General features: G+C 38.0%; 1 protein-coding gene across 1 annotated transcript in view; it reads right to left on the reverse strand.

Annotated features, from left to right (window-relative positions):
• Positions 1-14129, reverse strand: part of KDM3B (lysine demethylase 3B) — a 59488-nt gene that overhangs the window by 24583 nt on the left and 20776 nt on the right. Inside the window, exons 4-9 of the mRNA XM_072956901.1 lie at positions 13992-14097; positions 12300-12424; positions 10538-10612; positions 7266-7865; positions 2246-3482; positions 1169-1370 (exon numbers count right to left, since the gene is read on the reverse strand). Coding sequence (XP_072813002.1) covers positions 1169-1370; positions 2246-3482; positions 7266-7865; positions 10538-10612; positions 12300-12424; positions 13992-14097 — 2345 coding nt within the window. The remainder of the gene's footprint in view (positions 1-1168; positions 1371-2245; positions 3483-7265; positions 7866-10537; positions 10613-12299; positions 12425-13991; positions 14098-14129) is intronic.

Consider the following 14129-nt stretch of genomic DNA (forward strand, 5'->3'; position numbering starts at 1 on the left):
GTGATCCTTAGAACACTTACCAGTGTCACTCATCAGCTCAAAACTGCCAGTGACTGCTTGCTTATTCAGCATAAATGTCAAGGCTCTTAAGAGTAGCCCTTTAAAATCTTGATCCACCAGTAACTCTTTGAACACAATTCTTTTCCTCTCCGTTTGCTTAGTCTCTTTTACCCACCCTAGCTCCATGAACACACCAGCAATATTCCAGACTCAGAACAGTTGCTCTTGCTGTATCCTCTATCTGGAATACTTGTCTCCCAGAAAAATGCATGGCTCACTCCCTTAACTCCTTCAGTTCCTTACTCAAATCTCACTTTCTCAAATCATTCTATTTAAACTATAGTCTCTCTAGCCTCCCCACACTTCAATTCTCTTCCTCTTCTTTATTTTTCTCTTAGTTATTATCAACTGACATGCCATAATTGACTTTTTTTTTCTTATTTACTATCTGCATCCCCAACAAACCTCCTAAGGGCTAGAATTTGATGGCTTTGTGTACTGCTTAATCCTCAATGCTCACAACAATGGCTGGCACACACTAAGAGCTCAATAAACATCTGCTGAATAAATGAATCCACACTACATGGATAAACCACTTGGATTTCTTTATTTAAAAAATTGAAAACTCTTGAAAGATTGTTTAGAAGAAATTCCTTTTCTAAGCTGATCAAGCAGAATAAAAGTAACTAAACAGCTGCTGTTTGTTAAAAAGCAAAGGATATTTCTAGGATTTTCACCACTTATCTCTATTTCAAAGTCACTTCACATTATCTCCTAATCTTACTTCCCCTTCTCTCTAGGGAACTCAAGTTACTCTAGCACTGAAGAGGAGTAAGTGGTCGGGTACATCCATAATAGAGAGTGGTGTCCTTCTGCTCACATCGCTGGTTTCAAATGGAACCCAAGTTAGGAATAACTCAGTGCAGCTCGGGGGTAGTAGTTGAGACTGCTCAATCTCAATTCTCTAAGGACAAAGTCACATATCATTTCACAATCCAAACAACTAAGTAGATACTCATGGCAGAGTCTTAGCACAGACTCTTGAGAGCAGTGGAGTTAAGGAAAATAAGTAAAAGATGGTGAGAGATGTTCACTGATTCAGAGGAAGAGTGGGAATTAGACATCACTAATAAAACTGGAAAGGAGAAAAAGAGAGGAGTTTGGTTACCTCCGGAAGTGAAAGAAGCGGCAGGCTACAGTGGAATCATCTTGCTCCTGTTCTTTAAACTTCCGATACCGCTCCAGGCGGCACTCACGACACTTGTGCAGGTGAGGGGCTACATTGATGCAAGACCCATCCTGCAGGAAGGGCTCTCCGGACTGCTTCAGCTTCTTCACTTTGCTCACATCTTTCAGCACTGACTGGCCAACTGTGTGCAAGGGAGGGAGAGAAATGGTTGGTTATGAAAGGTATAAATGAGACTCAATAGCATAATCCTCTTGCAGACAGATACTTATCCTGACCTAAGTCACTTTTCCTTGCACTGTATGGGCATGTGCCCACCAGGTCCATCCCTGACAGAAAGGGAGTAGAGGGAACAAATTGGCTTCAACTAGGAGCTAAGGACCATGGAGGATTTGTGGTAAGTACCCACATGATAACAAAACAACTCTGGGCATGGGTAAGAAAACCCCAAAATGGCAGAAGGTAGCCACTTGCCACCAGCCCCTCTAGGGGCTCCAATGGGATACCAAATCCTAACAAGAATAGTGACTCTTACCATCAGATTCTTAGACACTTGCCCTTACACAACTTGGGACAATAACCTCACACCACAGGACTTAATGACTTTTGGAAGAGATGTAAAAACCTTATATATGTGAGGTATATATATGAGGGGTGGTTCTCTTTGCTTCATCAAGTCTATGAAAGGCCTCTATGTGAGAATGAAGACTAGTAGTGAGTAACCCCCCTAAAGTAAATTAAAGAAGAAGGGCCGAAGGGAAGAGAAATACATAAAGAAAGAGTTCGTGACCTTAAATAACAGACTATCAAGGAAGATCAAGGATCTTCCTTTCTGGGATTATCTTTATACAGGAGAGAGGCCCTCTTATAGTGCTGGTTTAGATCAATCCTGTCTCAAACTGGGTCTGATAAGAGACCACTACTGGGCCCTTCTAGCTATGGAATTCTATGAGATTATAGAACTTTCCATCAAAGAGAGGGCCTCTACTGTCCAAGAGCACAACAGGCATGAGAGGCTAGTGCCAGAGTCAAGCCCATGTATAACCCCAGCAGGATCACCTTTCAGGGGGGCAGTCCGAGGCCGGCCCTTGGGGGCCTGCTTTCCTTTGCCTTTGCCCAGCAACAGCTCAGCACTGCGCTCCCCATTGGGGCCCAGCTTCCCCATCAGGTGCTCTGGAATCCCCTTCAGGCCAGTCTTGGCTTGCAGCTGCTCCTCCGAGTCGCTCAAATCTGACAGGTCACTATTGGTACTGGAGTCGGAGTCCTGTCTGCAAGCCAAGCTTCGTTCATCCAGTGAGAACCTTTTCACAGCTTCAAAAGGGGCTTTGTTCTCCTGTGAAAAATCTGCTGGGGAGGACAGAAAGCTGCCTGAGTGCCTGCCAAAGACGTTACTAAAGGTTTTGAGGAGAGGATTGTCCTGCTGCCCAGGCCCCACAGTTGGCCTCTCCTCTGTGGGGCTGGAGGAGAGAGTAGGCATCTCAATGGGCTGGGTGAGGCTGCTGGTGGGTGAACTGGAGCGGCCATTTCCCATGGCAGAGAGGCTCGGTCCCCCAGTGGTAAGAGCTGAGCCCAGAACACCAGACACCAGTTTGGAGGAGTCAGTTGTGATAAAGAGGGTTTTCTTCTTTGCTAAACATGCCGAATCTGTAGAGGAGTGAGACTCGGGCCAGCTGGGTGCTGCCTTGGAGGTGACAGTGGTAGCAGAGGAAGAGCTACCTGATGCCTGAGATGCAAAGCTGCTGAAAGGACTATGTTCAACTTTCTCCACAAATGCCAAGAAAGGGTTAGAAGGCTCTTCTCGGGACAGTTTAGGGGGCTGTAAAAATAGATTTTCATGACTGTCTGGGGTGCGGGCATTTAGGAGGCTCCGTGGGAAGGCCGGCGTGAGGGTGGGCATGGACTCTGCAGGCACTTTCCGGTCCACAGAGCTGCCAACCTTAGAGCCTGATTTAGTGTCTGCTCCAAGAGCAGATCTTCCTTTACATAGGCTCTCAAGGCTTTGTTTGAATGAGTCTCGACTGGAGGAATCATCAGCCAAACCCTCTGAAACGGTAGTGAAGTAGTTACTGGTGGGTAAAGTTTGGGACATGCATTGAAAAAACAAGTTTTTTGAGACATCAGAGTCTTTCTGAGACTCTGGTGCAGAGCTACAGCCAAAAGAGAAGCCCAAAGGTTTGTTCTCTGTGGCTAGAACTCCATTGGATTGGCTCCTTCCACTTCCAAAAGTCAAAGTTTGTGATGAACTCAGGAGAGATGCTCCAAATCCAGAAGAGGCCAGAACAGAATTTCTTGAATTCTGAAAAGAAGATAGTCTGAGTTAGTGATGCTGGCTTCTGCTGACAACCTTATGACATCCTTCTTGGACCTAGGCCAACATTTATTGTGGGTCAATCAACTTTTCTCTCCTATAATTCAAGGAAAACTGCTCTTTTAACTATTATTTCATGTATGAGGGAAGAAAACTGACCAAACAGAGGGAATCTTTAGCAAGATGAGCTAGAGATGGCAGGATGAATGACATATTACCACTCCCTTGGTTGTTAGCCAGTTGGTTGTGAGAGCACTAGGAGGCTGTGTAGGCTTCTAAGTATCTATTTAGAAATGAAGACTTTGCCAGAATCTGCAGAAAAGAGTTCCTGAACAGACATTAGCTTTTACTTTGAAATAGTGAAGTATCACTAGTTACTAATCTACCTCAGTGACTTGAGGGGCTATGGATTAAGTTTTGATTTATTTAAGCCACTGCAAATTGTCCATCTTACAGAAGTGACTTCAACTCCAAGACAAGCCTACTGTACATTAAGGAAAAGTATTTTCTTTATCAGTCTGAAACTCGCCAAGTTGGACCCTTTCGGAATTTGGCCATCTACTTATAGGTCCAAATCAACCTAAAAGTTAAGTTATCTGTTTCAATTAATGTTAGACCTAAAGGTGCTAAGTTAAAGAAGGTACACTGGTTACTGAACTCTTTTCTTATCATTAGGAATCTAACAAGTCTCCAAAGTGCAAAAGAGTAGATACTGATATACCCACCAAACAAAAGCATTCAGCATAACAAATTGGAGAATGAAAAAACTTTCTTCTTTTAACCTTAAAAATGTTAACTTCAGCATTTGAATAAAGGATGTGTACGTAAAGAAGGGTAGGATCACTTTCATATGGTATATCACATACCCCTATATGTATACAGAGAAACATCCATAGGTAGGTACAAGCCCTTATGTGATACTTACAACCACTTTAAAATATTGGAAATAAAAATTATGCCAAGACTGCTTAAGATGGATATGGAGTTTCTTTTCGGGGTGATGAAAATTTCTGTAACTAGATAGTGGTGATGGTTGCACAAAACTGTGGATATATAGTATAAATGCCATAGTACTGTAACTTCAAATGTTTAAAATGGTAAATTTTATGTTATGCGTTACTTTACAATTTAAAAAAATTTATGCCAAATAAATGAAAGGGCTATTGTTAAAAAAAAGGGGGGGACGGGAGTTTCAGTTTATCTAAGGCATTTTATTTATTTATTTATTTATTTATTTATTTATTTATTTATTTATTTATTATTGAAGTACCATCAGTCACAATGTGTCCATTTCTGGTGTACAGCACAATGTCCCAGTCATGCATATACATACACATATTCATTTTCATATCTTTTTCATTAAAGGTTATTACAAGATATTGAACATAGTTCCCTGTGCTATACAGCAGAAACTTTTTTAGAAAATCTATTTTTTTGTTGTTGTTGTTATCAATCGTAGGCAACTCTTTTTTAAAATTTTTATTCTTCTATTTTTTTTAATTTAAAAAATTCAAAAAAATTTTTTATTGAACTACAGTCAATTACAGTGTGTCAATTCCTGGTGTACAGCATAATGTCCCAGTCTTGCATATACATACATATATTCATTTTCATATTTTTTTCCATTAAAGGTTATTACAAGATAGTGAGCATAGTTCCCTGTGCTATACAAAAGAAACTATTTTTTAAAATCTGTTTTTATATATAGTGGCTAACATTTGTAAATCTCAAACTCCCAAATTTATCCCTTCCCACCTCCTTTCCCCATTAATAATAAGATTGTTTACTACATCTGTGAATCCGTTTCTGTTTTGTAGATGAGTTCATAGTGACTTTAAGGTATTCTTTAAATATGCAAGAGGAATCTACATTTATGACTTTCTCAGAGGGTGGCAAAGAGGTAGAAGAACCAGGCAGGCCACCTATGGCTAGTCTCCAGCTGACATTTGCTCCAGAGACTGCTTCAGGGCATTTAACAGACAAAAACTTAGTTCATTATTCTTTCTTCCTTTCCTTCCCACTAACCAGCAACCATTGACTTAAACCTCCTTCAAATAAAAAAGAGGACAGACAGCTATAGCACTGAGGTTCTGCTGTTGTTTCACTGGCAGGATTTGGCCAGGAGCCTTGACACCTGTATGACTGCAAAGAATGAGCATAAGGATCTCAGGTTTCACTACTAAAGTTACTCTTTAAAAATAAATACGCACATGAATGAAAAATAATTTGGATGTTCTTTCATTTTCTTTCAAACAATAAAATTCCAAATCCTTTCCTTATAAAAAAGTGATGACAAACTGATTTCAACCTAATATTTAGGGTAAGGGTTTCCTGGAGAATCTGTCCCTATTTCAGGTTTTACATCATAATGGAAACATCCACTTCTGCACTTTTCAATCATATTCCAAGAGAATATCAAGGCTCACACATTAGCAAAGTAACTAAACTTTTCAAACCCATTTGGAAAAATGCCCTTTGAATCCACATTTCATCTATCTAGCTTTGCTACTCCAAGAACAACAGCATTTGGGGGAATCTCTTCTTACAGCATGTAATATTTGGTCTATTTTATAATCCCCATTTACAAACACATTGCCTTTGACATGGATTTGATTTTAACTGATTGGGGCAATATAATGACTTACACATAGTGAAGACCTAGTTGACTTGGGAATGCTGGTAAACTAACAGAGAACAAACCATGAAGAGCATGAAATTTGCATTTACAAGCCTTCTCCTCTTTTGCCTCCTTTCCCATCCCTGCACACTAGAGATTAATAAACTGCATTTTCTAGAGAATGGAAGAAGTCAGATGAAATGTGTATGCCATGTTTTATCCAGCACTGTTATACTTAAAATGATTCCATTTTAGGATGTGAGCTCCTTCAAACTGGGATTTTCAATTCTTTATTTATAATATACAGTACTTAGCACACAGTAGTTTCCTATAAATAATTTAAAACATCATTTGGTATTTTATTTGTATTTCATATTCCAGCTTGAGTTAAGAGCTACTTTGAAAAAATACGACTAGCATCATAAATCACACTTTGGTGATCAAGGTAACAGTCAAAAAACTGTAAGAACTGATTTTTATACTGCTTCAAATTTGAGTGGGCAGCCAACTTGATGTAAACTTGTATTTAACCAAAGTTCCATTTTAGCAACAATACATGCATTATCAGATAAAGAACATAGTAGACTGGATACTACTGTGATTAATTCCATCAATTTTTCCAGGTAAGGCTTTAAAAGATTAAGTTAGGGGGAAAAAAAATTTCATGGTCATATCAAATTATGGAAAGAAGCCCAGCCTCAAAGGAAAATGTCATAGAAAATGATGAACTGAAAATAGGGGTTGGTAATAGTAGCTTTCACATAGCCTTAATTATAGCGTTCACTGTTACCAACACTGTAATTCATTAACCTCGCCTCTCACAGGCCTGGTGGAGGCTCAACCACTATGTGAATTAAATAGATAACTGAATTAAAAAGATTCCCCACCAGATTTATTTTAACAACTCATTAAATTGGGTTGCATAGTAAGTTTTCGATTAGCCCAATTGTTCAGGACTTTTAAGAGCTGATAAAGTTATTAAAATATACACATTTGCCCAATGAGCAGTAAAGGACTATTCATAATACAATTTAAGCACATCCTAGAAATACTCCTTTCCTATGGCATTTGAAATGCTTTTTAATGTGTTAAGAAACAAAGTAGGGTGAAAGGGTGAACCCAAATCTTGCAGATCTGCCCCTGAAACAACTCACCTCTCCTGGGGCCTGCGACCAGCTGCCTTTCTGTTTTTCCGGCCCAGTCCCTGCTGCAAGGCCAGTGTCTGAGATCCTCACCGTGGTTGGGGTGGAGCTGGCGGTAGTGACCACAGCTGCTGAAGCCACCATGCCCTGGCCAACTTGTTCCAGTGTCTTTCCTGCCTCTTTGTTTTCGGTTCCACCCACCTCTGGGGCCAAAGGTGTCTGACCTGTGGCTGTAGAATATGGAGTGAAAGGTACAGGTGTGTCCCCACCTACAGGCTCATCCTGCACCACCAGAGTCCTGCCGTTTTCTTTGGTGTAAGTGGCAAAGCGAATGTTGCGGTTAATCTGGGGGACAAATGTAGTCGGTGGCTGCTTGGCTCTCTGATCCAGCCCTGGCTCTCCACTGGCATTCCCTCCTTTCCAGGGCCCTCGGCTTGCCTCGCCTCCATCGCTCCCATTACTGTCTACTTCACCCCTGTCTCCTTTTAATTTCTTTGATGCAGGGTCACACCCAGAGTCCGAAGCACTTTTCCTCCTCCGGCCATCTTTCCCCTCTATGCTCTCTCTCTTCTTCTTTCCTTTGGAAGATTTTACTGCTTTTAACGTACCCCCCTACAAAACAAAATTCAAAAAAGATTTATTACAAGGGACCTTCCACCCTGTGAAAACCATAAACCATTAGCTCTTTCCCATCTCTAGAAGCAGACAATCAAAGCAGGTATAGATTGCCAAATTCCAATGCCAGCTCTAAAACATCCCCTTTGTTAAAAAGCTCCAATCTTCCTATGATTCAGTTTACAAACACACATATGCAAGATAACGGTTACTAGAGGTTAACTCACTTGGCAAACCTTCCCGTATATAAAATGCACTACTTCCTCAAATGGACTTTTTTCAGGATTTTAAACATTTGTGGAATTTCTTTTACAAAATAGACTGCTAAAGCTAGGCTGGGAACTCATTTGCCCCTTGATGAAAAAAAATCTGTTTTAATTTATATTTATCTCCTTGTTTGACAAAAATTGGCATTTCAAATACTGACATATAAAGTCTCCTATATCCAGAAGTCATTAAAAACTGGTGACAACTTAACAATAGGAAAATCAACATTTATAAGTCTGTGATCCAAGGAAAAGTCAGCCCAACAGGACAAGTTTGAATTGCTCTCTGGACACTATAAAGACACAATCTCCAGACCTTATTTCAAAGCATTAGACAGAGGAAAGCAAAAACGGCAGGCTACCAAAGACCAAACAAGCAAATCTTTTTAGCCCTTCCAGTAATTTCAGCCTATCTCATGAAATCTCATTTGTACCTTATTTGAGAGGTCAGACAACCTTAAAAGACACATGACTAAAAGGGGCAATTCCTATCTCTGAATAAAATTTCTTTCCCAGAGAAGGACAAGAGGACAGGGGCTTTGGATACAGCTAACATTCTCTCCAGTAACTTACATATGGACCATTCTTAGATTCGTATCCCAGAATGAAGCAAGTTTCCTTTTCAGCTTCATTTACATAACTTTCATATAGTTTTATTCAGATAACATGTGTTAGGATGGCAGTAAGCTAGTGACACACTGTTATTTGGCCATTAATATTTACCAACTTGATTAGTCTACTTTCAGTGCACTTGAATATTTATAGGTTCTTGGTGTAGATCTGTATCTTTGTTGTAATCATTATACAGCAGTTACAACAGAAACTTCTTCAAATTCTACATTTCTTCTTGCCAGTTCTAGTTTCTTTCTTTTCCTCTCCTTTTTGTTTTCTGCCTTCATTTCTATCTTTTCTCCATTAATTTCCTTCTGTAACTCTTAACCAAAGCTCAAGATTTATTTCTGTTTCTCCCATACTCTTGGTAATATTAATCTAAGTTTCTAAATCTTTCATTCAAGAACTGTCTTTGCTAAGAACTGCTTTCATTTGATCCTTCTAAAACCTTTCAATCCTTTCTTCAACCTCTATCATCACCTGGTTTTCAGTGTTATGAACTATAGAAGAACGATCAGTGAAATCTCTTTTTTTTCTTGTTCACTCATTCAATGAGATGAGATAATCATGGATCTCTAAGAAGGGTTACTGTAAACTTGGCAGAATTGTCAGTTGTACTCCGCTAGATAAGAAAGAAAGTCACATCAAGGCAAAGCTGAAAAGGGAAGAATAAACATCTATTGCTGTAAACCATATATCTCACCTCTAACTCATCCAGCCAACTTGCAGAGCCTAGCTCACAGCAATCTTCATGAGCAACAAGTTATACATATGTCCTACTTATGGTAAGGTATTCACATGTGAGTAGACAGCCTAGGACACAGAGACTAATACTCTCAGCTATATCTGTCCAGCTGAACGGTACCTGGCATATAATAGATGCTTAATGAATGAATGAAATGAGGAAGGAAATAAAACAGAAGCAATGCGCCATAATAGTAAAAAGTGTTTTTCAGCCATATAAATAGTCAAGAGACTTATATTATTGTGATAATATAATTTGAATTAAAGAGCTATTAAATTTAGCCCTGATTCTTCTTTTCCTACCCTAATCTTGTTTTATCAAGTCAAAAATGACTGGATAATTCTTCTGAAGAACTATACACTTAGCAAGAGCAGCCAAGAGAGAAATATTACACAGGTGCTAAGAGACTATGTGAAATATATGGACAGATGGCGGTCTTAGTCAACGTCCTACTGAAGGAAACATACAGGATTCATTGACTGGTTTTGGCACTGATTTATAATGTATCTTTTTATGGCTTATGATGATTCTGAATGAACCAAAAGTTGGCTTGGTTCACAGTAATTATGGAGTAATCCACTGTGTGCTGAGCACTGAACTTGGCACCAGTTTGATATGATTCTTCTTGGGCTATGGAATTTCAGATTTCCTTGGAGCTCACTACCACCTAATGGAAAGAAAAAGAGGATGTAGCTTCTCCTCCACTTATTACTGGGTATGTCATAAATATTACTACTGCTTATTACACTTTTAACTGTCTACTGTATCTTTCAAATATACCTGTCCCGAAAAGATGTAAGAAGAAATAGTTAGGCCATGGATTTTAAAACAGCCAGGCAGCATTGCCATGATGAAAAGGGTCAAAGACTAGGTCTCTTTCTTGAGATTATACTCCCTTAACTAGGTAAGATTGTGGAGAGCAAAAAATGTACAGTGGCCAGAGCTGAAACCCAAAGGGTATCCATGGATAACACACATATAAGGAATGTATATAAGAAGATAATGCAAGCTCATGAGTCTGCTCTGGACTCAGTCCATAACTATACCTCGTTCTGAGGCGTTGAATTATCCACCAGCATCACATGGATCAGTCTGGGATCTACGGACTTGATCTCACCACTCTACAGTAGGAGCAGGATAAGAGATAGGAGGAAAAATAAAAAAAAGGGGGGGAAGATTTAATGCCTTGTTCATAAATAATTATGTATTTTTCTAATAAATGTAATTATCTCTATTTGTTTCTATTCCCCTACTAGAATGAAAGCTTCATGAGAGCAGGGGTGGCTACTATTTCATTCACTGCCAGGATAACAACAACTGAAACAAGGTATAAAATATGGTAAGCCCTCAAAATACTTGTTAAAACAAATGGATAAAATAATTGAGTTCAATTCTCAAGTGTCTCTTATAGGGATGCTGATTTCAAATTCTGCATCTCTAAAATCTTCTTACTCTGTAATTCATAAAGAAACAAAAAACTTTCAGAATAATCATTAAAAGCACCACTCTACAATAAAAAAATAAAAGCTTTTGGGAGGAGCCAACTTGATGGACATTGTCAGATTTAATGTACGTATCCTCTGACCCAGTAGTTACATACTTAGGAATTTATTCCAATAAATAATGTAGAACTGTAAAATGATATATGCTCAAAGAAACTTACTGCAGCATTATTTGTATTAGTGAAAATACTGACAATAATTTAAATGTCCATCAATTTAAGATTAAATTAGTTATAATACATCCATTCAGTAAATAGTATCCATTTTTAAAAGGATGAGGCAGATTTCTACATATATTTACAAAGAGGTTGACAATTTAAAATTTAAAAAGGTAAATTATAGAAGTATATTATTGTATGATCTCATTTGTAAATAAACTGTGATTTATATAGTTATCACATAAATAGACAATATATAAATATTATACAAACACACAGAAGATACTTGGAAGCATATAAAATATACACCAAGCTGTTAATGGTGGTTACCACTGGGGGAGTAATATTTGCCGAGGGGAAGTTACGGGTTTCAACCTCTGTTTTACATATATGTGCCTCATTTGAAGTTTTAAAATTGAAATTAATTGCATAATTGAATAATCAAAAAATTCAAGAAAGAAATAACTAAAATCATTTATGCTTACATGTGACTGCTAAGGGCTAGTCTGAAACCAATTCAAGATATCATAAATACATAGTTGTTTGCCTCAAAATACTCTTGTTCTTCCTAGACAATTCACCAGGTAGCTCTAGATGCTATGCTTTTCTATTTATTTCATTAGAAACAATTCATTTTTTTCAGCATCTAAGTCAGAGTGGCATTAGTATTACAGAAGCAAAAGCTAACTGATTATAGATTTTTAAACACTAGCCTTTATGAATATAACTATATAATAATTCCACTTCACATTTGTAAACTGTTTTATAGATTTCAAAGCACTTTCAAATACATTATCTCAGTTTCCAAAACAGATGCTGTCAGGTCAGGGAGTGGCTACCTCTAATTTACAGATGAGGGAGGTGGTGGGTATAGCTCAGTGGTAGAGCACATGCTTAGCATGCACAAAGTGCTGCTTTGAATTCTCAGTTCCTCCATTAACAAAATAGTATTAATAAAAATTTTTAAAAATAAATAAAAAATAATAATTTACAGATGAGAACTCTAAGGTTAAGGTCATATAATCATTAAATGATAAAGCCAGAGATGAAACCCAAGTCTTCATACATGCAATGAAGTGCTCCCTTTCTCTGCATCACCCTCTTTAAGGGGATGGGTGGACCTCAGACAAAATAACACAAAGCCTCACCTCAGTTACAGACACCTCCATAAGACGGGTGATGGAGTCTTGATGGCTTACAACACCACAGAGCCAACTTTCTTCTCCCTCTGGCTGATAGACTTTGACCCTGTGACCTTGAACACTGTAGGGACCTAGGAGAAATCAGGCAGGATTGAGTATTTTTGGCTAAACTGTATTTCACTATTGTTTCTAAAAACAGAAGGAAAACTATATAGTGTAAATGTGTGGCATGTTCAATCCTCTCATATGGAGCTGAATAAATAAGTAATTTCAGAGTTACCACATACAGCAACTTAAAAACAAAACATAAATAGTTTTTCCCAGTGACTTTTGTAAATTGTTTATTTGGAGATTTCTTAGACTCTCCCAGGCCTCTAATTCTACCTTATCTCAATCTTCTAATTCTAGAAGTAATACAGAAAGGAAATTTATAAATCAAAAACTATAGGTAGTATGAAAATGTACTTGTGTATCTGACACATGCATAAAAAAAGTGAGAGGCCAGTAAGTTGAACACACTATTTTGTTAGTTACCACAGGAATGACACATAACCATTTACACTCTGCTATCTGACTTTCCATACAGGAGGTGGAGAGTTCAATTTATGAGGTTTCCAGCCTCTGCACTAATAATAGTCTGAACAAATACAGCACTTGTCTTCCTAGGAACACAGGGTTTCAAAGATATTACTTTATCAGCAGGTAATGTTACACTGCAATTTCAGCTGGTCCTCCAAGAAGGACAGTTTCTCTCTCTCTTGCATATTTTATACACTTGAGACTATACAGCTAAACCATTGCTTACATTATCTTTCAGAGCTACAATTAAGCTTCCTGAATTTTTCCATATATATTCATATACATCTCCACGTCTCATTCTGTCCACTCAATTTTCTTCTTTCTGCTATCAGTTTTTCCTCACATTCTTTCCTCCTCCATACCTTTCCTTGATTATTAAACATTACTTTATCCTGATACTCTCCTTCCCCAAATAGGCCAGTTTTCCTACCTTTACTATTTAGATTTAGTTTGACAAAAGAGAACCAAGGACCCTATTTCACTGAAAATCATGATTATCATGGGGGTCAGAAAGGAAGAAGAGTGGAGTATGACATGAAAGGAAGGATAAATGAAGCAAAAGTCTGCCCTTTGGGTAGAATCTTAAGCAAAATCTGTATCTGAACTGGAAAAAGATAACAAAAGCTAATAATTTTTTTAATTCTTAAAAATTAATATGCTGTTAATGTGAATGAGTCTGTGGACAACTTCCTTTATGAATATACTTTATACTCTAACTTGTGATCTGTTAGTGTTAACAGTCTTGAGTCCTTAGGAACCTTACAGATAGTACATTTAACAAGGGTAGAGACTTTCTAGCTCATGGTTATATCCCCAGTACCTTAAAACTGTGTCTAGTACAAGTTAGTCCTTAATAAATATTTAAGACATGAAAAAAAAAATATATTTTCATATTATGAAATGTAATATAAAAAGGAAACAGTGGTCTGAGTGAGATCCTTTTTTTCCAATCTATTTTTTTTAGAGATCCAACTAATTGGAGATACTCTTGACACTACCCACAAAAAGAAGACAAGCATACATGTTTAGAGTTGCATGGCGTCCCTACCATTCTATCACTTTCAACACTGCCCATACACTTGATTCAGAATTCAGGGACAGAAGACCACCTGTTCTTACCTCGGCTGAATATCTCTTGTAGCTTTTGGTCACTGATCAAAGCATTAACTGTTTCTCTCAGTGCAGCGTGTTCCAAAAGAATCTGATTTTGGCTATCTGTGCCCATCTGGTAAAGATAAAAGAGTAAATGAATATTAA

This window comes from Vicugna pacos, chromosome 3 (genome assembly GCF_048564905.1).
Source record: "Vicugna pacos chromosome 3, VicPac4, whole genome shotgun sequence".
NCBI lineage: Eukaryota > Metazoa > Chordata > Mammalia > Artiodactyla > Camelidae > Vicugna > Vicugna pacos.